Source organism: Rissa tridactyla, chromosome 21 (assembly GCF_028500815.1).
Source record: "Rissa tridactyla isolate bRisTri1 chromosome 21, bRisTri1.patW.cur.20221130, whole genome shotgun sequence".
Taxonomy (NCBI): Eukaryota; Metazoa; Chordata; class Aves; order Charadriiformes; family Laridae; genus Rissa; species Rissa tridactyla.
The window spans coordinates 7048303-7074441 of NC_071486.1; the positions used below are offsets into that span (position 1 = coordinate 7048303).

The 26139-nt window shown below is 43.2% G+C and overlaps 1 protein-coding gene across 6 annotated transcripts in view; it reads right to left on the reverse strand.

Moving 5' to 3' along the window:
• LOC128900361 (protein PHTF1-like) overlaps positions 1–26139 on the reverse strand; it is a 30460-nt gene that overhangs the window by 1460 nt on the left and 2861 nt on the right. The window contains exons 1-19 of one of the 6 annotated variants that reach the window (XM_054181416.1): positions 21100–21217; positions 18227–18364; positions 17663–17805; positions 16604–16771; positions 15526–15634; positions 10136–10192; positions 9979–10048; positions 9347–9505; positions 8946–9105; positions 8075–8200; positions 7085–7244; positions 5906–6079; positions 5748–5825; positions 4760–4969; positions 4249–4377; positions 3631–3903; positions 2866–2997; positions 2583–2669; positions 970–1596 (exon numbers count right to left, since the gene is read on the reverse strand). In XM_054181416.1, the coding sequence (XP_054037391.1) occupies positions 1105–1596; positions 2583–2669; positions 2866–2997; positions 3631–3903; positions 4249–4377; positions 4760–4969; positions 5748–5825; positions 5906–6079; positions 7085–7244; positions 8075–8200; positions 8946–9105; positions 9347–9505; positions 9979–10048; positions 10136–10192; positions 15526–15634; positions 16604–16771; positions 17663–17805; positions 18227–18322 (2823 nt within the window). In that variant the 5' untranslated portion in view covers positions 18323–18364; positions 21100–21217 and the 3' untranslated portion in view covers positions 970–1104. Of the gene's footprint in view, positions 1–216; positions 343–948; positions 1597–2582; positions 2670–2865; positions 2998–3630; positions 3904–4248; positions 4378–4759; positions 4970–5747; positions 5826–5905; positions 6080–7084; positions 7245–8074; positions 8201–8945; positions 9106–9346; positions 9506–9978; positions 10049–10135; positions 10193–10256; positions 10386–13497; positions 14925–15525; positions 15635–16603; positions 16772–17662; positions 17806–18226; positions 18365–21099; positions 21218–23984; positions 24656–26139 lie in introns of those variants that run through there. The other 5 variants (XM_054181418.1, XM_054181423.1, XM_054181417.1 and 2 more) reach the window with 5 other exon arrangements.

A 26139-nucleotide genomic window follows, 5' to 3' on the forward strand; every position in this document is an offset into this window, starting at 1 on the left:
CCGAAGACCTGAATGGGGCTGAAATTTGTCAGCCCTGTGCTTCCAGCCCCAAAACTGGCTCCGGGAGACTCCACGGGGGCCGTTCTCTGCATTACCGCGTAGGGGTGCCTAATTCAAACCCGCGACCTTTCTGCTTGGGTGGGAACAATTTGCAGTTGTGCAAAAGTGACCCCTGGGAGATGGTCCCTGTCGGGTTGTACGGGAGTTAATACTTACTCTGATATTGAACCCTAGAAGATCGCTTATAACGCCTGAGACAGCAGAGAGTATTACAACACGTGTTATGTTGTAGATTAAGGGGTTCATGGTCAGTCCGTACAGCCTGAACGGAGTATCTAATTCCTGCAGTGAAAGGGAAAATAAGTCCATTAGCATTTGTCCATACTAGAAGCAATTAATCCTCTGACTTTTAGCTGAATACTGGCTCTCTGGCAGACTTTGCTGGCCATGCATTGCCTCTGTATCTGGTCTTAAATGTATGTACCGCAATTCCCACCCTGTATTTCAGCCCTCCCAGCTCAAGGAAGTTAGAATTCTAACAGCCGTGCTGAACCTAAAAACTCTCCTTTACAGCAAGAGCAGCTGCGTAACAAGAGCTTGACACAACGGGCTGTAGAATTTGTCTAGGCTAATTTATGTGACTCTTGGACTAGGCTCGCTCTTTTCCAAATATCTGCTCTGCTACTGCCAACGAGCTTCAGCATCGAGGCTGCAAAGCCAAATCGCAGTAAGCTGCTACTAATCAAATGTTGGCAGCACTAATTAGCCACACCGGTCTTGTATTGCTTGAGCTTATGCCACAGCTATAGCACAGAAAAACTCCCTTTGTGAGAACAAACTTACCTGATCAAGAGACAAGTGGGAAGAGCAAAAACACACCCTCGCTGTCATCAGTCATTGCTTCCATAAAACGCAGCGAGTGTATGTTTTTCGGGAGAGTTGACTTACCTTCAGTAGCTTTGTGGACAGTTTCAAAACATTGTTCACTAGAGACAGCTGTTCTTTCTTGTTTGGCTTCTTCTCCATCTTCAGGTACAAGTTTATCTGTGAGAGAGCCATCGGAGAGCAGATGTCAGTATTCCAGCACTGGCCGCCGGCACGTTTCTAACTAAGGGAAGTGAGAGCCATGTTTTGCAGTCTGCTGCCACGCCTGAGGTCATGCATCCACAGACAGGAATTCAGCAGTGATATCATCATTCTTTTTCCGATTGATGTGGCTAACATGTTAACCCAGAGACAAAAATAATCTAGAATTTTAGAATTTGAGTCTGTCCGAATGTTTAACTGCTTGTACAGTGGTTCACTGCCTTCCGTCCAGCATAAGGGCTGATTTCTAAATTTAAAAATTTGATTCCAGTATTTTTTAAGCTGGTCTGAAATGCAATCATTATATCCAGACAAGCCACAAAGCCAAGGGGAGAATAAGCTAAATGGAGATACCTGCTCAGTGAGCAAGATTGAAATATTACTGTATTTCTTGTTGGTTTCAGAGCCCAAAGATGCCAGACGCAGTAAAAAGAGAAGAAGCGCTGCCTCCCAGATGAGGAACTCCCAGTTGTAAGCTGCATTCAGAAATGTTTTGTGACCTTTAAGGACCTGTATTAGGAAAAAACAAGCACCAATGTCAGTAACAAGTAACACGCCTGTTCTTGGGAAAGTGCAAAATCCTTGCCCTTACTCCTCTTCTGAAGAGACGTCGCTGCTCTGCAGCTACCGCCAGGGTTTCCCTTGAAGTGTAACTCATTCATGTAACGAGGTTAAAGTAAAAGGTCTCGTCTCTAACCTGGCTTTCGCCTGTGATTTGATTTTTTCTTGCCGCTTAGAAAAGGACCCTTGTTCTTTCTCTTTCCTCCCTCTTTCCAATTAAAGGCAATCAAAGGCCTTTCCTTTCACGTGTGCTTGTCCCACTGGCAGCCTCAGCCCACCGCAGCCACGCTGAGCTGATCGCGCCTTTCCCACGTACTCGCTGGGTCTGATCCAGCAGGACAGGGATTGTCATTAATTCCTCCGGAACCCTGGGGCTTACAAAAGCCACCACAGCAGTGAGAGTCAGGAGCTACTAACCATCGATCTTACTGCTACCACAACCACATCTTCATGGTATCAAGAACTTGCCTAGACACTCTTAACGACTCTCTTGCCAAAAACAAACCAAGAAAACAGCTCCAGCACCAACACCGCTTCCTGTAACAGGTTTAGTGAAGGATTAAAAGGCGTAAGTAACAGTTATTGACCTGCTTTTCAACAACAGTGGTTTAAAGGGGGTGCTGCAATCCACCCCCTTACACAAAACGTCCTGTAACACTTGAGGTGCTTGGGCAGAGTCCTCTCCGTGCACAAGAGCCTGCGCCCTGAAATTTTCCTAATAATTATAAAAACCCAGCCTTCCCTCAGAGAGAACAGAGAATGAACATCTATTACCAACTAAACATCACAAAGCTTTTAAAAAAGGCAAAACATTCCATATTACTTTGGAGACAAGCAGCTACAGTTCAAGCCCTTCGCAGGCTGGCAAAAGAAAAGCCTTCGGTAGTTTGGGGGTTTTCCCCCTACTTCTCAAAAAACCCAAGTTAAACGCTCACCTGGGCGCAGCATATAAAAGCAATTGAAAGAGCCAGCAAAAAGACTGACGATACGACGACATCCACGGATCGCTGGGGGCCTCGCCTCTGCAGAACAAAGACAGGGAGGCAGGTGTAGGTTTGGGTGCCGAGCGGTGAACAAGGCTCAGCACAAACGGCTGTAATTAATTGTTAACGATTCAGAGAGTGCTGCCCAACGTGCCAGACAGCAACGAGGTAACGGACACCTACTAGAGACCTGGCTGCAGCCTCTGCAATCATCAGACCTTGGCTCAGGACTCACCTTCAGATAGGAACGAAGGGATAACCAGATCTTAATGTTTTCTACCTTCTTGAGTCTAAAGTGAGGAATTTCGTATTTCCTGGCTTTCCGAGCAGACGTGATGTGACTAAAAAGCTTGGCAAACAAAAACCTCTGCAAATTAAAAACATAAATTAGTCTAAACCAAAAAAGATTGATTGGGATTGCTTCATGGTAACTGGCAGAAGAGGTGAGCCTTGTGGCAGGCGGGGGGAGCCTGACGGGGTCCTCGGTGCACGATCCCCGGGTAACAGCTGTCACCTCGTGCCTGGCAGAGGCGCTGCTGGTGCAGGAGAAGCCACAGAGCTCCGGCTAAAGCGCTAAATCCCACCAGCCTGCCCCGCCGTGCAACACCTACAGCGACAAAGCTTCTGCCCACAGCCGTGAGGGCGCTGAACGTGACACGGCAAACTATCTAATGCTCCACCTTAGAGCAGGCGGCTGCTTTTTCCCAAACGGCTCCACAGTGAAGCGTGCTCTTCCCTGCAGAGCGTCATTTCAAGATGTTAGAAGGTTGTTTTTTTCCTTTGGGGCAGGGGCAGGGTAAAAGCGGGGGCGAAGGGCTCAGGGAGGGTATCGACAGGCTTAATTTTGTCTCCCTGACTCCCCTACCTAAACTTCTCAAGCATCTTGCCAGCTCTGGCACTGCAGCTTGCTGAGACACGCGTGTCTTACCTGTGTCTTCTGCGAGAGGCAGCGCAGTTGTGGCAGAACACCTGCCCCAGGAAAGGCAACATTTAAACCCACCTGCTTGTACGTTCTCTCGGCAACACACATCATGAAGAAAAACATCCAGGTTAAGCAAAGTCTCTCGAGGAAGTTGATCGCAGACAAAACAATGACAGGGGTGCTGGCAGGCGCTCCACAAAAGATGTGCAAAAGCTCCTTTAGAGAAATGGAGCACAGCTGCTCCAGGTTGTCTGTGCGGAACAGTCTGTAGAGGAAGGGCAGGAACGCTAACCCAACGGTGATGATGTTTCCCAGCATCTGGTACCCCACTCCCTGCTGGTAGGCATTAACCTGGCAAGCAGGAACAAAACCAGGATGAGTACCTGGGGCTTCGCAACAAGGAAAAGGCACGCTGTTGCAGCAGCATTAATTCAATCAAGCATCCCCTTCCCCCCAAAGGACGTAGCCTAAAATAATGCCACCCCTTCCAGTCCAAAACCAGCAACTCAGTCCATGATACTCGGCACTTTTTCGTCTTCAACGGGCCCTCCTGTTGGGACAACTCTATCTGCAGTTGAGGAGGGACCAGTTTTATACCGCACCTCCTACTTGCATGTATAACTATTTCCAGGCTTTTTGGTGGTTGTTTTTTAAAGCATGGGGGAGAGAGGTTTCAATGCCCTACAGCCCTCTTACCCTGCTCATGATAATCCCGCTGATCTCCAGCACGGACATGTCCACCTTCTTACAGTCATTCCCTTCCCAGATCAGTGCACTCACTTTTGCAGATGCTGGACTTGTATTCTGCAGCCAAAACAAATGGTTCTGTAAAAGAGAAAAGAATGCAAAAGGCATATAATCTATTTCTAGGAAAAAGCATTATTTAATAGCAGGACAGAAAGTATTTAGATTGAGAAGGGGATTCCAAATTTGTCTGTGGGTGAAATACTTTATTTGGGAATTAGCAGTGGTCCAGATAATACCAGCGGGGACGAGGGAGTTGATCGCTGATACTCTTTAGATCATTCCAGACTTCTGACTGGCACGCTGACAGAACGGGCTCATCCAGCATTAGGTCGCTGACATTATGCCAACAGCATTCGGATCTGTCTCTCATATTATTTGGGCAGACGGGGGGGAAGGGGGGGTTGTGGGGTGTCTGGAATCTTCCACAGAATTCTCAGCTACTGGATATACATCAACAAACCTGTTGGAAAACGTCTTCCTTCAGATCCCGCCTGGTACCTCTCACAGTCATTTCCTCGCTGTCGCTGGTGCAGGACGAGCGACACTCTGGCCCATGGAGCAGATCATCCCACAGCATGTCCTCAGTCTCCGAGTCGTGGCGAGTGCTCTCCGAGTCTCTCCGGGTCACGCTACAGCTCCGCGATCCCACACTAGTGCAGGACCTCGAGTCCTTGGAAGAAGAGCAGAACGTCCAGAGCACAGCCCCCGCCCGGTCTGCAGAACCCCCCCAGCAATCGCTGAAATCCGGTTCCCGGGGCAGCCGAGGGCTCCCCGTCCCACCCACCTGATGGGAAGTGTTACAGACAGCGTCACTCGGCGAGAGTTTCTGCCACCAGCACTTCCACGCAGGAACTCACCCAGAGAGCATTACTTCCCCACCTCGCTGCCCAACAAAATAAAAATGGACTTATTCATTCTAATGCAAAAGTTTCCTGGCTTTTGGATAATCTATTTTAAGATTCCATCGACATTTTATATTTATAATTTCCTATTCATATATTTTATTTCTATTTTATTTTCAGGTGGGGGGAATGGCAGGGGGCAAGATAAACAAAGTAATTAAAAGTGAATGAGTATATATCACAGAACAGATTTATTTCTTCATTTTAAGATCGAAATTTATTAGCATGACAGCTACAATACAGTGCTGCCTCCCAAACCACAAGAGCAATTGTAGCAATTCAACCAGAGCAATCAGAAGCAGCTTGGGCCACACCACACTGCCAAAAGAGTGATTTTTTTGTCGGTTTGGTTTCGTTTTGTTAAACAAAGTGATATATTCACAATTGTGAACAAAGTTTACAAGGCTGCAAACAAGCAGGGAGCGAGGCCACACCTTGCACCTGAAGAGGCTGAAGCACTACCATTTAGTAACGGTCTGTTCTGATGGGCAGGAGGTCCCTCACTGGCTCCGGAAAGCTCTGCCTGTTGGACTTAGATGACCGTACCTGACTATTTAATGCAGATTCTAGTTCAGATTCCACGACGCTATCAGAGTCCCTGGCACCTTTCAGGGCTTGCTTGACCTGCCAAAACCAAAGGAAAACCAGCACATCATCCATAGCAAAAAATGGTGTGGAAAACGGCATAAATTCCACCTGAGTACCTGTGAGACAGCCTGGTTCAGAGAAACAAGAGGCCTCTTTTTCTTCTCTTCATAGCTATTGTCACTGGAAGCCCCTTCTACGTTCTGATGCAACAAGATCCTTTGTGCCATTGCTTCGGCATCCTCCTCACTTGAAAGCTCATCAGAAACACCACCTCTGTTGGTGCGGTCATCCTAGAAATACAGCAGTCAAAATAAGACAAAGGCACCAATAAAGGCCCAGCCTGAACTCCATCAAACCGAAGGTTCAAAGCCAGTGCTGCTACTACCCTGGTATACACAGGAATCTCCAATTACCTGCAAAAGCCAGCACAAAAGATCTCCACAGAACGTGCACAAACAGAATTCAACTTGGCATCACAGAGACATCACAAATTTTAACTCGTTGCCCCCGCCCTTGCCTTGCCACAGAGGTAATGAGGGCATCTTGGGCGCGGTGGAGTTGGGTTTGGGGCAAGGGTGGGAAGAGGAAGAGGCAGCAGCAGCTCTTGGCTATGTCTTACCAGCAACTTTAAGCCCAGGAGAACAGATGTGTCTACAAGCTGGTGGCTAGCAGACCCGAAATCATGAGACGTGTCCCCCTACACCTAGCTCTGCTCCTCTCCAAACGCCTAGAAGTAGAGGAGTTGGGATGGCACAGGACTACAGTGTTCCCCCCAGATTCTAATCTCAGTTCTTCATGTGGGAGTCAACACCGACCCAGAGGAGCCTCAAAAGTAATTCCACAAAGCTTTATGTTTTAGAGATCTCGAGACAGGTCACGATGCATTAACTCTGCCTTTCTCTCTCCCCAAGGTCATCCCCGCCTCCCCTCTGAGAGGGTATTGTGCACAACTGTTTGTAAGGCAAATTCTTTTACAGAAGTGCTTTTGAAAATTGCTAATTTATTTATTTTTAATCAATCATTATCAGTGGTCTTCCTTGACTGAGCACCTTGTGATCAGAAGTCTCTACAACTGAACGAGCACTTTGGTAAAACAGACATTTTTCAGGCTTGTCTGTATTTGAAATACTTGACTATCGTAACAGATGAAAAGATGCTGACAGTAAAGTATCATCGGCACCGTGTCAGCTGTTCAGTCGAAAAGTAGAAAGGGTTTTTAGGTTTCCTATATGCAAGCAAAGATTAGTAGAAGGCAGTATCTTTTATTAGATCAAACCACAAATTCCTGCCAGTACCTGATGGCTCTTTTCCCCATCGGAAAGTTTATTTTTCTCTTTGAAGTGCAACAGCCTGTATTCAGATCTGGCATGTCTGTGCTTAATGCCATTATTCACAGAATTCACACCATTTTCTGTCTCAGTCCCTTTCTCAGCTACCAACTTTACTCTTCTAATCCTATGAGAGAAAATACAATTAAATGCTTTTATGTCAGAGAAAATCTCTTTGAGGAAAATATCATGGTCTCTTTCACTTGCCACACGGGTACAACATTAGACAACATAGCTGAGGGAATACATAATTGTCTTCTGCTGACAGGCTCTTTGTGTCCTGATTCTGTTGAAGAGACTTAAATCCGCTTCACTCTCACTGGATGGCTCTTTTGTAACTCTAATAGTATTTTGTAACTCTAATAGTATCTTGAAACTTCTAAACCAAGAGGGAAATTTTTTCTTATTATTATTTTGGAAAAAGAAAAAGAGCTTTTCATAAGACCAAAAGTCATCAAAATAAACAACCAGTCGGTTGAAAACTCATCAAGAAACTCACCAGAGAAAACAGCAGAAGACAATTAAATACCATCCCAAACAATCTATCCTCCTTTTCCTCAAGTTACTTTTAGAAAAAGTAAGGTGGTAAAGTGGGATGGCTATCCAAGCAACTTAAACTAGAAGGCACAATTGCTTCTGGAAATCAGGTAAAATAGTTTGAGCACACACACTGAAGAAAGGTCGCTTATCTGATAATTAAAAATAAGCTCCACCACTTTCTGCAACTCACCTAATGCTCAGTTTTAGCTGTTCTGGGAGATATGGTATGATCTCCTAATAAGGACATACTAAAAATTCATGAGGAATCCGCCTCCTACAATACCAAGAGTGCATTTAGTTCAAAGGAAACCAAGTGGCAGACTTTGGGGATGTCAGTGACAGAATACTTCATTTTCCAAATATCAAATTGATCGGAGTGTCATTACAAACACAACAAACCCAGTGGAGACCACCTACCTCCTTCGGAAAAGCATATTAAATACATTACTAAGAATGGATGCAGATTCAGATTGCTGCTCTTTACTGTTTTTCTCAGGAGAAGACCAATTGTTCCCATCGACACCCACAGATTTGCGTAACTTCCTGATTTTTAAAAAAAGAAGAATTTAATTTGCATAGCAAGCTACTTTTAGGTCTTTCTTAAAAGAGCTGAGTCAGATGTCATGCAGACAGAATGCTTATTTCCAAATTAACAGAAGCTATGCGTATACCCACAGGACATCAGTACAGCACTAGCCAAGGGTGCAACAAGACAAAATCTGGACAAAACTTTTGCTATAGAAATGGAGGCAAAACTCTATCCCCACCCATCGTTCTGTGTTCAAATATATCTGTGTTTACGCTGACTCAGACACCTAAGAGTCAAATATCTAGCAGACGGACGGTAACGTCTTCCACGTGCACAAATTGCCAGCAACGAATCCGCCGCAGTCATCTCTGCCATCATTTCCTTGTTCTCAATACACATCAGGAACTCCCTGCAGTTAATGCCGAAGCAGGACAGCAGACTGGTCTGCAAAACCTTGAAGATGCCTTTCTGCACAGAATGCCCTCCTCTGACCACAAAAAGAAACTGTATTAAAAAGCGATGTTAGAAAAAAAAGGCCTGACTGACAACTAAAGCGGACCTATCAGAGCCTGGTAAATTTGCTGCATTTGTCTTGGTTATGAGAAGATTACAAGCAAGACAGAAATTTACATTTTCACATTTACAGTTAAGTAACATATTTACACAAAAATAGAAAAGAAGATATTATCCATTAACTTCTACCACGAGCAATCCATCATATGCTTTGATGCCAACACATGAACCCGTTACCCCGCTCACCTCCGCCGCCTGCTGAGTCCGTTGTTTCCTGAGGGTTTGTTGATCTGGGTGGACACTATTTGACAGTGAACGGTTCCCATCAGTAACATAAGGCACATTGGTCCCATGACTTCACTTGCGTTCACAACAGGCATCATGAAATACAACACAACTGCTATGACTGCAAAGGAGAAAATTGTATCATCAACTGCAAAAATTAAAAGAATGGCCCAGCTTTTCTGTCTTAACTATTTATTTTTACTCTGTTTTATAATTTCTGTAAATACTAGTGCCACACATCTTGAAATCTACATGAAATAGGTTTCAGATAGCATCTTTATGCTTTTAGATTATGGATGACAAAATGATGTCACATTCCTCACAGAATCAGGACTGTGGCACAGACTCCCACCACCCCTTACCTTGCATAACATAGAGCACCAGGAGCCACATAAAAATACGCTGGGAAGTGACCTGTATCCACCACTGGCTGAATAACGGAAAAAATACAACTCTGACAATTCCCTTCCGAGTTAGCGATGTCCAGGGAATTTCGGGCTTGGCTTTGGCAAATGTAGAGCCTTGGAATTAAAGGAAAAACAAACCAGTCATTAATCGCGTATTACAAGAACTTCCTTACCCACGCTTTCCCCGTGGCCGAGGCCCGAGCGCCGCCGTGCCGAAGGGTGACAGCCCGGCTCAGGCCCGTGTCCCAGCTGCCCAGCTCGGACGGCGCCCCCCAGAGCGGCCCCTCGCCCTGCCCCGGCCCAGGGCCCGGCCCTTCCCCGCCTGCCGAGTCCGCTCCCGCTTCGCGCTGCTTTTGCTGAAGCAAAACCCCGGATTCCTCCCGCCGCTGCGTTCAGGCTTCCAGCGCCCCTTGTGCGGCCAGATCGGGCGCCTGGGCTGGGGCTTCCGCCGCGCTCCGTGCTGCTGCCGGAGCCGAAGGGCTCGGGCGGCGGGCGGCCGCTGGGCTTCAAGGTGAAATCCCCGCCGGAGCTCCGGCCGGCCCGGCGGCTGCGGGGGCACCGGCACCAGCGTCTGCGGCACCGCTCACCTCGGATCAAATCCACGTCGATGAGGTCGGGCTGGATGTGACCCTTCTTCTTAGGCTTGCTTTTGAAGCCCTACGAAGCCGAAAACAAAGGCCGGTTAGCGGCGGGGGGCGCGGGGCCGGGGGCGCGGGCGGCGGGAACGCCGGCCGCCGCCGTTACCTTCATCTCGGTCTGCTCGATGGACTTCTCCCATATCTGCTGGTCGTAGGCCCCGATCTGGAAGGAGAGGAGGCTGAGGGCATGGCCGGGCCCGCGGCTGCCCGCGCCGCGCCGCACTCACCTTCTTCTGGTACCAGGAAATGGCATCGGCGCCGCGAGCGGCCATGGGCGCCCCGGGCCCGGTACCGGGCCCCGTTACCCTGGAGACCGCCGCGAGGCCGGCGCTCGACTGCCTGCGCCTGGCCCGCCCCGCCCCCGCCCAGGCAGCACCAGCAGACCGCCGAACCCGGCCCCGCCCCCCCCCGAGGAAATAAGCAGCCAGGCCGTAAAGGACAAAATCAGACTTTGTTTATTAAAAAAATACTTTACAGGAAAAAATTCTATGCATTCCGTCGGAGTATTTTACAAAGAAATAGCTTAACATTTGACACTGGTGTACAGTCGGCTACTGAGGGAGACGCGCGGCCTCGGGGCGGCCCAAGGCCCGGGCTCTCGCCGCTGTCAATAAATAGAGCGAGGCCGCGCGGCGCCGCCGGGCGATCGCGGGGCGCCGCGGAGGGGCCGAAACCACAGGAAAAAATCGTAGCTGCCAATCAAAATCAATCACAAGAACAGCGATACAGAAATCTCTTTACACCTTGTACAAAGGAACCAGAACCGCGCGTGTCTCCCCCCGCCCCGGCGGGACACGCCCGCCGCTTTGGGGAGAAAAGCCGCCTTTCCGGGAGCGGGAACGGGCCTCCCCTCCGCCCGCACGCCCCGGCGAGCGCGGAGCCGCCAGCGCTCCTGGGCACCGGCCGCTCGCCCGGTGCGGGGGGACTCAACTGCGACAGGCAGGAAAACCCACAGAGCACAGCAGAGAGCCCTTTTTCTCTATGGCAAGACCTGTACCTGCGAAAAGTGTCGTTATAAATCCCCTGAGAACACTCCTCCGAGTGTCCCGCTTTCCTGGAAGAGAACGTGTCGAGTATCTGCACAAAATGACTTGCAGCATGTCTAAAGGAGAGAGGAAACTGAAGCTAACTGGTATTTCATCTTTAAATTGCATTTTGCTAGTCTGCTTCTAGCACAACTGAGCCACTCGCATTTATCCCGAGTGACAATTTCAATCAACAGCACTTTATGTAAAACTGAAGCCAGCACCTGAGCACCATATCTCAAAGCCGATCACTCCTTACAGACAGAGCATACAGTCAATTCCCAGCTGTCTCCAGCACAAAGCAGGAGTGTTTTCGAGTTGTCAACCGACACACGTATCCCAGGGCAGATCCTCGTAATGGAGAGCTGAGCATTTACAGTAACTGCCCACTGCACTCCTATTTACGAGCTGCCCTGTATCTCCCTGCGTACCGCTGAGAACTATTAGACCCATCCATGAAATTTGCCAAAGTTTGATTATCTCATTACGTAGGCTGTTTTCTGAAATCCTACAGAGAAATTCAAACAGCCAGTTATTTAACATGAGCGATATTCAAAAGTATTTACTTGGACCTACCCAGAAGTTTGTTTTACTCAGCAAACATTAAGTGGCTTGAACTTGTTATTTCATTTCTAAGCAGCAATAGCTTATAAAAATCAGTATTCTACATGTCTTGTTCTGGAAAACATTTGCATCTTTCACATCAAGGCATTGTTCTAATTCTGCTCTGTTGTTTTCAGTGCAACTGAAGTGATCTGGAAACAACGGCTAGTCAGGTTAGCGATCAGCTTCATAAGCAATCCCTCTCATACTTCACACCCAATATTGAGGTGGAGTTTGAAAGTATGTCATTTTGGTTAAAGCGTACCAAAATTGGTAATATATTTAGGTAACAGATTTTTATAAAGTTTGCTCCTCTCTTCCTCAATCTTCCAAGCATGCTAGAACAGCATCAGCAACATTCAAGTCATTTGAAGATACGTTTCTGTATTTAAATCTGACATTAGTTGATACTAAGTTAGTAATTGAACAGAACATAAAGAGAACACGACGCTATCGGTCACGTCCCTCCACCCGAAGAGATAGGTCAGAGCATCTTCCCGGTATTTCAGGCTGTAGTCACAGATTTCACTAAAGCTACAGTTTTGGAAGCAACACGAGCCACTCTGGTTGTCTTCCTTCACCCAGGTGAAAACACACTATTAGAATTCACAGAGGACTTCCAAACTGATTCCCTCTTCACTCTATTTCAACGTCCACTATAAAACAGACAAGTTGGTGTGTGGGGGCTCTTCATCTGTTTATTCTGCCTTTAGTTATGTTTGCAGAATGACTGTAATATCTGCAGATTTGTCAATTCCTGAGTGATTGTACGCAGTGCTGGCTGCCAAGGAACAGCCACCTTATTGATGTACCTCTACTGACACGACCAAAGAATAGCACGTGTGAGAAGTGAAATGGGCACTTGGAAGACTAGCAGACTTTGTAAAAAGGAAAGAACACCCTTGGGTAATACGATCTTTGACTGTGAAGGATGAACTGAAACCACTATTGCCTGTGAGGAATTTTACTTTGCACAACCCTTAAAGCTATGAAATTCCTCTCAACATAAAAAGTGGAAAAAACCCACCAGAGAACAGACGGCTCATTTATGAGCCGGTCTGGGTCATCTAGAATTTCTGCTAAGATTAAATTACACCCCTGCATGAATCACATTACTTTTCATCATAAAAGCTTTCCATTCTAACACCTTATTTACACAGATTACTAAACAAGTCACTACCACTTCAATCTGTAAATTAGTTTTAAATTGAAATATTTCCTAGTCCTCATTTTTGTACCGAAGACAATACATACATACACATAAGGAGTAATACAGGTTCTAACTAATCACTGCAGTATCTTCTGATGATTATTTTTCTATCAGTTTAAAATAGTGACCTCTACACTGAGGTGCTAATATGTATATAAAAGCCTACACAAACAATATTGCACAAAGTAAGATTTATAATAGAGTAACATATTTTAGAGACCCTTATAAAGAGAAGAGTAATAATTGATATTAAAAAGATGCATCCAGAACTAACACAGCATCTTTGCTTTTGTCTAGTCTAACATAGTGTTTCAAATCTTTCCTACCCCAGTGAGGATTAGAACAAATAAAGTTATCTGGAGACAGCTTAAGTTGCACCAAAACCCAACTTGTACTCTAAATGTGGGGAGGGGGGAGAGGGAGAAAGGGACAGGGCTTTTCCTTTCGATGACTGGACAGGGCAGTAATAAATGGGGCGAGTGAAAGTCAAATACCGATTACATGTTCACATCCAGAAATATTGAAAGATTGCTTAAAAACTGTTGATAGCTGACACTCTACACATTCAGCACGTGCCACTGATTTTTCCACAGTACCTGGGCACCCAGAAGCTACACATGGAAACAGCAGTCCAATGCCATAATACTTTTTATTGTGAAATAGTAATACAGAACTTCCTAGGATAAGGACAGCCGTACTGTGTAAGTCAGTTATCAACTCAATGCTATTATATTAAGTGCATCAGTACAAGGGAAGTGTGGTTCCATTGGACACATTACGACCTGATCAAAACAAGCTGCCAAGTTGGTTAGTATTTTAAAGCCTTAAAGTGCTCAAAGATAGCAGTTTCCTCCACAAGACTACCAATAGGTTCTCTAATTTTGACACTAGTATTAATCATGTTCAGGGAAGATGTATTTTGGAAGCAAAAAACCCTCACACCAAACAACATAAGCAGTGCTATGAAAAGTGTTAGGTCAGTAAGTCATTGCATTTCAACAGGATCAGACACTTTCTTCAGTTAATTTTACACATCACCTTCGTAGGAACTGTAAGAAATAGAGATCAATTTCTATAGCCTGTATATAAACCAAACTTGTATATAAACCAACATGTCAAGAACAGACATACCAAAAATTTCACAAATCATCAAAAGTGCTGTGCTTTCTCTTTTTTTTTTTTTAAGCAATTAAAATGAGATGGGAAAGTCACTTTGCAAGTCTTCTACAAAAGCATCGCTTTCGGGTGAAGATTAGAGATAAAGTAAAAGTAGGGAAATAACACTGACCAATACACTTCAACCATTTTATGTTTCTGGAGGAATTTCATTCTGACTTTGAGGAGATATTCAATATCTCTTTACTTAAACAGAAAGAAGTGGTAGACCACTGTTACAGGTTGTACTAAGGGGTTAAAATACAACTTGAATTTTGCATAATCTGTGTAAAAAAGATATGCTTGACATTTTGGAATGTCACCTTTCTTTATAGAATTATAGGCAAGATTTCTCCAATAAAACATAAGCCAGTTATAAAACTATAACTTCACATCAAAATTTTAAAAAGTTGTTAAAAAAATGTTTGAATATATACATATCACACAGAAGAGCCTGCATGATCCTGTGGATTGTGTTGCTGATCAGACTCTATTTTAAAACCTGGAAGGGGCTGGGCCACCTGATCTGGTTGCACAAGTCCTGATATTGAAGAAGCAGAGGAGGAGAGCACCCCTGGCGTAAGCTGCATTTCTATACCTGGTTCTTCAGACTCTATTTTTACACTCACACACTGGGGTTCACCTTCTGACTCTGTCTTTCCAGGAACACTACTGTTCAAGCTTGAATTGCTTTCTGCATTCTGAGAAGTCTCCCCCACAGGGTGATATTGTTTAAGTCTTATGTGCCAGGCTAAGCTGCAGACTGCTGACACTGTTTTGAACTGATGAATGACATTTCTAGGGATGAAGTAGATGTCATTGTCACACAACTGAATTCTAGCATAGCGAATGCCTTCCCGTCTCATTTGGTTTAGTTTGGCTTCATCCACCCATTGAACACACTGAGAGAAGGAAAGATGGTAATGTTAGTGGTATACTCTGCTTAAAGTAAATTCAGTATCCACCTATCTTCAAAATACTTCAGTTCTAAATCAGAATGGTTTCTGTTCAACAGATAAACTTCAAGTTTAAATGAAAATTGGACTTTTAAAATATAATTTATCTATTGCGCACATCTTACAAGAGGACAAGGAAGAGTTAAGTAAGAGCACTCTACAGTTATATTTGGAAACAGTAGGTTCGACATGAGGCTGCATTGTTTTGGCTGACAGGATCCTAAGACATCAGTGTATTAGAAAAAGCAGAAATAGGCACAGGTGACTTCTCAATCAACTGCTAATTGTTTCTACAGCACATTATCATGACTCACAGCATCAATCCCAGCTTGGTGGAAAGGAAAAGCAGTTGGGCTAGGTAATCATTGTAGGTCCCTTCCAACTGAAGTACTCTATTCTGAAATGTGACAAGGGAAATTGCCCAAAAGAGCTGTGAACTGGGGGCCACCGAGGGTACAAACGGGCTGGCCATACGGTGAACCTGAAACCTGTCAGAAGCTGCTTCCAAAATGCTAAGAATGAGCTGTCACTAGGGAAGATTCAGTACCTGTGACACTGGAGGTTCATGCAGGTCCAACTGAAGTCTCTGCACAACATCAGTGAAGTCTTCCGCGTGAAAACAAACCACATCTTTGGTTATACGAGGCTGGTCACTCCTAGAAAAAGATGAGAATTCCAGGAATTTTTAAGAATTTGAGTTAGAAAGACTTATAGCTCTTTCCAGCAGAAAGTTTCATTGACCCAACAACCTACTTCAATTTTACACTGGGCATGAAGTCTCATCACTTCTCAGTACACACATTATTTTGAAAAGGAGGCATAATTCATAGATTTTATCTTTTTTTTTTAATTTTACTTCTTTCTTAATGCATGCACAACAGAAGTGATGTTTTCATGGACAAGCACTATACTGAAATGTCCGATAACTAGGTTCCAATTGCTACCAGTCAAGTTCTCGGTATGTTCTAGGAACCACAATTTACCTTAGTTCTTCCATTCTATAATTAGACAGAATAATTCAGTATTAAAGGAAAAACATACAGTAACAAAGTGACACTGAAGCCGAAGCAATGAGGACCTGAGTTTTACTCATGGGCTGTGAATCAGAGTAAAGGAAGTTCTGGCGCTTTTATTCATATGAAAATCTAATGATATTGCTAATGATGCTCTCTAATTTCTACTGTAATTGCTGGAAATAACAATGATGCAACTCTCATTTCTGTGCAAGGTCAACAGCAATGTCCTGGATACATGAAATGAGAAGGTACCGTAGCTATGAAATTAATTACATTGAGTTCTTAGATTACTGTTACAGAAATCAGCATTAATATACCTACTCAGGAAAAGAACAATCACAGATGGTGGTCCAGGCATGGTATCTTAAGGCTTATTTTGCATGTCAGTTTTCTGTAAACTGCTGCTACAACTTTTCTACTGCCTCAAGAGGGAAAAATAATATGTATATAGCTTGTGTTTTTCAAGCTCTAGACAGCATGGATCTCATTACACGGTTTAAACCATTTCTTTGATTAGGCTTGTTTTCCAAGGAATTTTCTTTTTTTAAAAGAAAAGATGTTTGGAATTATCCCCTCCTACCAGGACAGTTGCATTTCAGTGGCACTTACCATTCCCCAAACTGCACAGCCTTCAGAACACCCACAGCAGCCGTACTCTGCCAGTCAAACCCCTGGCCCACGTGATCAGCGTGAGCTCTTGTTCTGTCTTCAAACAGAACCTCACGGGGCTCGCTGGTCCGAGGTAGGTACTGGAGATTCTTGATTTCGTTCATTGACCTAAACGCGATAAAAAGACATACTAAAAAGTGTTTCAGGCTACTCAAAAATACATACTTGTATTAAAACAATCTTAAAATGTTGTGTGCTGCAGGCTTTAAAATCAAAGACAAAGCACTTCCCTCTGATTTCATCTAGGTGTCTATTCAACAATAAAATATTGAAACAAATAGAGCAAAGTACAATTCAGGTTATGAGATCAAACTTCATAAAACAAGTCCAATCACTAAAAAAAAAAAATATTTTTGTTCACTTGTGCTGAAAGAATTCTCCCAGGAATTTAATGGTACGTAAAATAGAGCTATTTTAATAGATACTGAAGTTTAGTTATTTGGGAGTACATCCGAAAATTCTGCTTAAAATTGCAATTATAATACACTTCCAATTCTTATCTCCTAAAATTTGTTCTACAGCACCCTCTTCCTGAGAAAGATAGCAAGTACACACATACACCACAATACTTCCTGAGAAGGCAGACAGTGTTACAAGTGCTTTAGCACTAACATTAAAATGCAACATGAAGGGTGTAAGGAGCTCTGCTGTTTTAGAGCATTTCATCTGCCCCACCACCAAATCAGTTCTTTCCACAGAAATAAGACAAATAAAAAGTCTCCTGAAGGATAACAGAAAGAGATTTCAATCTTAATAAAGCATTGATCTAGGACATACCACCATGAGTAGCAGTGAAATAAAATAAGATCACAAGTAGCATTTTTGTCTTATCCACTGAGCCAACTTGAAACAGAAATGAAAATTAAAAACTTAAGTCTGTGAATTAACCTTCTGAAGAATTAGTTACACAAAGTATTTAGGTTTTGTTCTCAAATCTAACACAGACATAACTGTAATGTTTTATCTTTAATATGGAAAGAAAACAAACCAAAACATTACCGGCGCCGTTTGAATGGCGATTTTGGCATATCAGCTGTTGGGATCATCTGCTCTCCTGGTCTCACCCACATTATGGGACCATCATCGCTTTGTGACCTGCACTGAAGTCTGAGACTAGACAGAGTACCCCAGGGCAAAGTCATCTAAAAGAAAACAAAAACAAAACAACCCACAAAACACACATAACACAAAACACTGGGTGAGATAGAAAAATTAAATGATGCCTTTGGTAAAACTGGTTCAAACTTGTCAAAAGAATTGCATAGAAACTAAAATAAGCTCAAGAGTTAAAATATTTTTCCAAGCTAACTTTATCAAACTTAGTTTTTAGGGAAGTAGATGATTCTGCAGTGTATATATATGATAAACGATATTTAATTTTTTAATTATTTTCACAACTGTAGCTGCCCAATTTGTTTGGACACAAGAAAGAAGGTACCTCTGTAGCCCAAACGACAAGCAAATCAATAGAGAAAATACTTTATGGTTTCTAATTACTTGTATATATATGAAAGTCAGTAATTGCTTAATTATCTAAGCAAAACACCACAAGTTACTGCTTACTCTGAGAAACGGAGATTCTTCTAACATATCTAGAAATTCTGGGAAGTAGTCCCCAACTTCTTCGTCCACTGCTCCAACAAGACTGATCTGCCGCATCGGTCCTGCTCTGTAGGTTCCACAGCAGTACGTTCGATTGACCTGAATGGCCAGAAAGGAAAAGACAATACCACCACCACTTTAGTTGTGTTACAAGAGATTAAAATTGTTTAATATAATATGCTAGGCCACAGTTGAGATGAACCTTGGACTCCTGTACACCTGTCGCATTAGAGGTGCCTTGGGGAAGATGCAGAGACTGTTTAGAACAGATGCCCAGAGGGTACCCCAAGAGAAAAAAAACTCCTGTCTGTATTACTGACAGGAAATACTTCTAATGTTTGAATAATAGCAAGTTAGGATTCTAATTCAGGAACAATCCAACACTTCCAGGCTGACTTGAGAAAACTGCCACTCAAAGTTTCATTGTAACTCAGTCTTTCACCAGCAAGCTTAAACTCTACTAGTTTGTAGACTGTTGCTTTTACATTTCAAACTGTATGCTACCAAAATATTTGCATTCTTCATTTCAGTCATGTCCTAGGGGTCTTTTCCTTATGACCACAGTTAGAAATTCAGGTGTCCTTCATGCAGTGGTTCTGATAACATTGCTATAGTGTCTACACAAAATTGGACAAAAAACTGAAGAAATGAGAGGTTTAGCTAGAAATCCAGCGGTCCCGTCCAACCTGGCCTTGAACACCTCCAGGGATGGGGCAGCCACAGCTTCGCTGGGCAACCTGCGCCAGGGGTTCACCACCCTCACAGCAAAGAGCTTCTTCACAATATCTCATCTAAATCTCTCCTTTTTCAGTTTAAAACCGTTCCCCCTCGTCCCATGGCTCCCCTCCCTGATCCAGAGTCCCTCCCCAGCTTTCCTGGAGCCCCTTTAGGGACTGGAAGGGGCTGGAAGGTCTCCCCGGAGCCTTCTCTTCTCCAGGCTGAACCCCCCCAGCTCTCTCAGCCTGTCCCCACAGCAGAGGGGCTCCAGCCCTCCCAGCATCTCCGGGGCCTCCTCTGGCCCCGCTCCAACAGCTCCGTGTCCTTCTGCTGTTGGTGCCCCAGAGCTGGAGGCAGCACTGCAGGGGGGTCTCCCAGAGCAGAGCAGAGGGGCAGAATCCCCCCCCTCGCCCTGCTGCCCACGCTGCTGGGGATGCAGCTCAGGATGCAGGGGGCTTTCCAGGCTGCCAGGGCACATTGCCGGGGCGTGTTGAGCTTCTCATCGACCAGCACCCTCATGTTCACATACAACAATTTTAGGATTACCATTTGCAATGTAACCTGCTGTCACTGCTGTGCCCAGAAACACTTTAGTCTCACAGCTTTTTGCCATCCTCTGTAGCACAGACTGTCCCACTTTCCCAGGTCATCTGGAAACTCTCCTTGCCAATTTCCTGTTCCTGGAGGAGAACCACTGGTAAGACTCCAGCGTTCTCCAGTCTCGTCCCATGGACTGCAGCTATAACATTCCATATGGCCACAGAGTAGGTTTTACATAGATGCAGCAGCTATTCAATCTTAAAAGATCACAAATTCTGCCATAATTAGTCTGGGGGTTTTTTGTACTCCATTGTGTTTGAGCCCCAACTTTCCATCGTTCTTCAACAGCCTTTCTACATTCATCAAGTGGTTCTAGTGGTGAAAAGCTATAGCCAGCGCCATGGCTAAGCGGTGGGACAGGCACAAAGGACAGAGGGTTACGGGTAAATTTGCAATTTTATATTCATGTTCAGAAAGTGATACCATTTATAGATATACGTATGAAGCAGATTACTTTTAAGTTTCGCAGTTTAGCCAATAAACACAGCTGTCAGAAGTTAACAACTTAATACCACAGCACCTTCATTGCTACAATTTGTTCACTATGCATCTTTAAAAACATTAGTGGATCATATGAGCACTAACTACCACTACCTACAGATCAGATCATGCACTACCTTTACCGTCGCCTAAGGACCCTCGGGCTACTAAGACCGCTCAGGTGTCCTGTGCCCTTTCAGAATGCCACACAGCTTTCTCTACCCTATGTATCCCCCACCCCATACAGTAGCACACCAAAAGTGAAGTTATAGGCATATTTAAAATTAGCTCTTCGGTGTTCGTGGAGACATTTTATAGCAGCTGAATTATGTGCCTATCAGCGTTTCACACACTTGAGAGAGAACAGAAGTAGACAGCATCGGTGTTTCCTGAAGTTACAGACATGGTGTTTGTACGTTACCGAGGTAATTCAGACCCCTGCCTCAGGAAGGGCTGAGCAAGCAGTACGCTTCTGTAGGGCAAGAAGAGGACATATAGATGAGGCATAAGCTTGAGGCAAATCAAGCTAAAGCTTCAGAAGTTTCTTTCTATTTTCAAGAAAAGCATGAATCAGTTGACAGCAGCAATATTTTCGTATGGCAAGGTAGCTATAAAACCAACCATGCAAACACTTTGCTACAAGGAAGAAAGCAAGAACACAAGGCAGCTTCCTATTTACAACAGAAGGAGGAAAGGACAGAGTAACATGCCATTACAGCAAGGGTTGTGTGTTTGACTAAAACCTGTCAGATATTTCAGTAAGGCCATCAGGCATTATTTATATGACTTAAGTGATAAGCTAAATTAAGTTTGCACAATACAGATGCACAATTTCTCCATTTCATACTTAGACAGCTTCTGTTAAAAAAAAAAAAATTGCCCTTCCAGGATGAGAGACCTTTTTCCAGGAGTAAGAAAAGTTAAGATGGGTCAGACAACCAAACTGCGATATGGTTCATTAACGAAAGCTGTCAGGAATAAGAGTAAACTTTTCTGACAGTATGTTGTAGGAGTAGGAAAACTTATCTTATTATCACCTCTTGGCTGCTTCTCCCACCTCCTTCCCAGAAGGAACAGCAGCCTATGCAAAAACAACTTCACCTCCCCCAGCTCTTTCCTGGCCTGTTCCCAGAACCCCGCTCCTCTGCAGTCGTTCAGCTGCTCCTTGGACCGTACAGAGAATCAATCAGGCAGTTGATCAGTTTCTTCTTGGAAAAAAAAGCAGAAGTGTTTTTTCAAGTCTAGATATATTCCAATTCAGAGTAGACCTAGAAGCAGTCGTACTGAAACAACTGACAAGGAAAAATACGAGTTCATGCTAGCTACACTGCTAAGAACTTTCAAACTGAAGTATGCCCTGATGTGAAGGAAGCTCACAAGTTACTGTTCAACGACTTAAGTCCTGAAAGCCCTTAGTCCAAGCGAATAGCTCCAAACTAAAGCTTAGCTTTAGCACTAAAGCATTAGAACCAATGAGCCAGAGCCAATGCAAAAAAAAAAAAAAATCCAGAAAACACTGAAACTTAAGTATTTTAACGTACAGGAACTAAACAGTTATACTACAAATAGACATTGGAGTGTGTGGTTATAAACATTCAGTTTACATTGTCCTCACTGATCCGAGCGCAAAAGAATTCACCTTGCAAGGGAGTTAATTATCACTAGATTTTTCATTAAGTCTTCCAGATTAAAGTCCGTATTTTGAATTGGAGACACTTCCTACTAAAATTCAGTTTGTCTGAAAAGATACACAAAACGGCTGAGTGTTGTACAAGCCAAAGGTCATGTTAAACTGCAGGTTAACTTGCAGTTTACAGATCAAAGTTTGATTTCTTGACACCAAGCCTCCAGGACTCAAGACTCCCTAATGCTTGAAATGCCCTCGCCCCAGTACAGTTCGGTACAGCAAACAGGTTCACGCGAAGCTTAGCCTGTTTATTCATTCAACAGTGCTGCAAGGAATAGCAGCGAAATAACCAGCCTTAACCTCCCTGCCCTCTCTTAAGCAAGGCATTTTAGCCCTCTTCATTTAAAGACAAGCTAGCTTGCAAAACTTGAGTTTTAGCAGCATGCAGCTACCATAGTTGAATCCACCATCAATTTAAATGCATGAGTTTTAAACTAGACACTTTAGCACCACCTATATCCTCTGAAGAGCTCTGTTTCAGCTGTCTTAAGAGTTGTGAAAGCTACGCTTCTCCGTGCCTACTCAGTGTGTGAACCGCACTAACATACTTCAGCCAGAGAGGATTAACCAGGTCATGCTGAAGCTGTGTTTAGAGAGGTGTTTTAGACCGACTGAACCTTCTGTCATGACTCAATCAAGTTTAGACAGTACTTAAAATAGAATTAATTGAAATACCAGCACAGACTATAACCCAGTGAAGCCTCTTATTTATTACCATACATTCCTCAAATATGTATTTATAGTATAAGCTATTCACATTCACAAGACAGAGGCATTCACCAAGAAAAAGTGTACTTGTTAAATATCCAGTTGGCATTGTTTAGCCATTTTAGAGGGTCATCACATGTACTCAAAGTAAATTAGAATGTAATCACAATGCCAAAGAACATAAATAAATCACTAATACAGAAGACTTTAAAGCCTAACCTGTGGACAAGTTTCATAGCAGCAGAGCACACGTGTGTACTGTGCAGAAGGGCTCTTGTTGGCAGCAGCAGCTTGTATGCTCAGACAGTTTTTGGAGTACTGTGCACTCTGATGCAGCTCTATCAGTGCAAAGAATTACTTAAACCAAGAAATAGAAGCTGGTTTAAAACAAGTGCTGCAGCAGCTACTCACTGTCAAACAAATTCATAAGCTAAGTGTCAGAATTACTGATTTAATAGTATCTATGATAAATGCTGGAAAGTATTCAAAGACACAGCAAGTGACCACGCAGTAACTTTCTGTACAGTAGTAACAGTTTTTCCAATGCAAATCTTGCTTATAAGCATTTGGTAAACTCTGGAGAGACCCAGATAGCCCACCCACAAGCATTACTGTTTCAAAATCCGTTACTAAAGAAGGTCTGTTCCAACAGTACCGAAGTGCACTGCACTACAGAGATTCAGGTCTTTCTTTCCAACAAGTGAACCAGTAAAAGTAATTAAGGTCTTGAATAAAGACTTCAAAAGTAAGAGCAGTTTGAATCTGCTCTCAGACTAGACTAAGCAGGAAGAGGCTTTATTACATCTGAAACAAATTTATCTCAACTGTAATATTGCTGTAAGTTCATAGATACTTCTAAGCTTGATCACAAGAGTCAAATGCAAGGGGTTTTCATATGGGAATCTTGAAATTAGCTTAGTTATTAGTGTTGCATCCATTTAAGTTACACAGAGATGCAGTTTGAGAATCTAAGATTGTTTACGCCTACTATGAAAATTGAGGTAGTGTATATAAAAATGAAGGCCTTTTTCAAAGTCAATTAAAAAGTTATTCTAACCACCTCTCTGAAGTTGGAAAGTTTAAATAGCACCCAGCATCAACTACTGATAGAATTAAGATGTTAGAAAAAAACAACTAATTTGTTGCGAATGATATACTGAAACCTGAGAAGCAGTTGCAATCTATACAACTCTTAATACAGACTTATCTATTGTTTTGAACAATATCAGTGTCCTCCCAAGCTTAGAAGATCAACTGAAAGTCTGCAAGAGGATAAGTGCAGATCTTTCTACAAATCATGGTTAGCAGTGTCTGAAATGTGATTCACCAACTACCAGTGGGCACAAAAGAGCTTTAAGCAAAAAACAGGAATAAACAGCACAGCAGTAGTGGTCCCAACATCATCTTTTTTCATCTGCTAAGGAAAAAGTTCGCGCCTCACCTATTTTAAACCATCCCTTCTCTGTATTAATGAGATTAATCAAATCTAGGTATTGTGCAACTTTTATTCCTTTAAACAGTTCTTACCTGAGAGTGAAAATTTGAAATTGTTGTTGTTTCAATGTCCTTCTTGCCCAAAATTTCCATTTTCACTGGAGTGTTAGGAAAGTTAAAAGCAAAGTAATCCAGGAAGTCTGGTAAATAAGCAGCTGCTCCATGTACTATGGCTAAAGCATAGTAAGCTGCATTTTTATCATTTTCACTGAATGACAACGCCAGAAACTCTTCTGCAAACCTCTCCATCTCCACTGGAGACAAAAATGAGAGTTCATCCATGTACGCATGAAGGACCAGAGCACCACCGTTGGACTGATGTTCTTCATGAATGAAGTTACTAAATTTAGTGCCAGTTTTCAAGAAGCTGCTGCGAACAGAATGCTCCTGGTGCGTCACAAATGGTGTTTGTACTCCCTGGGGTATTCGATATTCCTGCATTCCCAAATTCAGTCTGCAGAGCTGCTCATCCTTCAGATACCTGAAGGATTCCTTGTTCATTTCTAAGTTATCACACTGTCCTTGAGACAGAATCTCTTTGTCAATGCGAGTGAGTCCAGCACACACTGTCTGCACTTCCTTGTTGTACATCTTCAGGCGTTTTCCCCTCATATCTTCCCGGTGTTTCTTTTTCTTTTTTTTCTTTATCTTCTTCATAATAAGACTGTCAGTTCGCTGGGTTTTACCATTTTCATCTGGAGTTTCTGGCAGCAACAATAAAGAGAAGATCAGAATTCTGCAGTTGCAGCATATTCACCCCAAAAGAATTAAGACCTCTCATTTGCTAAAGCTATCTATTCCCGGGAAGACTGACCAATAATAATACCTTGACTTTTGACTTACAAGACTTAATTATACAAGAAAAAAATGCAGTACATCTAGTTATTATACAAAGAAAGTCTTGGATTAAGGAAAACTTGCAAAACTCAAATAGAAATATTTCCACTTTTAACAGCTTTATTAGAAAACCTTTAAAAGGAGTCCGTATTTCAGAACATCTATAATTAAGCACATTAATAACTTCTGACATTTAAGACATGACACGCAGGGGAAGAGGATAAACAAGTACGCGTAACATTTAAACATTAAGACTTTCATTACAGAACACTTCCCTGATTTTGGATACACAATATAGAAGCAAAACATAATGCAACTGAAGAGGTACAAGCATTATTGACATTTAGAGGTAGAAATACTTAAAGCTGTTAGCTTTCTGGCCAAAAAAAAAAAAAATAATCTTAGACTGCCTATCTTCTGTATTAAAGCTTAGAACTGTTATTTCCAAATAATGAAGATATTGTTAAACAAAACTAAGTTTTCATATCAACCTGAGCACACACTTTGGTAAAGTAAAATATATAAAGCTGTTTTTATAATGTGAATGGTTAGCATCTAGTTTCATCACAGAATTTTATTGTACATTAATACATGACCTTTTATCTGACACTTTAAGTCCAAAAAAGGATTTAATAGGTAGCACTGTTCTCACAGCCTGCCTAGTTTGTGGCACTATGCCAGTTACCAGATTGGACAGAGTACAGCGGAAAGCAAAGTACCTGGTGGAAGACATCATTCTGGCCATTTTTAATCCCTATTATAAATCTGCCCTACTAAACTGGTGATAGACTTCGTAGCTCTTCAACACTATGCCAAGGCATCCAGTCCTCAGTTCGTGGCTTGCTGAAGAGCCCAAGGGAATACTGTTTGGTACGGGTGGAATACCATAGTCATACTGCTGCTGCATAACCCCACGCTAACTGCCTAAGGAAGGATCCGAATCATCACATCCACATCTTCAGCTATCTTTTGCCAGTCTTGCAGTTAACTATTTGGTTAATTCAGAACTAGAAATTAAGAGGCTGTTGGTTTTTTTAAAAGGTCAATCAACCTGTAAAAGGCTGAGTGATAAAAGGTAAAGAAGTAGTTGCATCAAGCAAAATGTAATAGTTTAATTGCGCATCTTTTAGAAATAAAAACTAATTCAAATAATATTTAGCAAGTGGCACTTGTAGTTTAAAATCTGGATGGCCCAGCTGTTAAAAAACTCAATTGCTAAAACAAGATTTTAATCTGCCTGAACCAAAGAACTATTTCAAGCCAACAGTGCTCATAAGCCTCCAAGAGCCATATTACCAGGATGGCTACGGGGATGAGAACGCTTTGCTGCTAAAGGGAATAGCTGACTAGA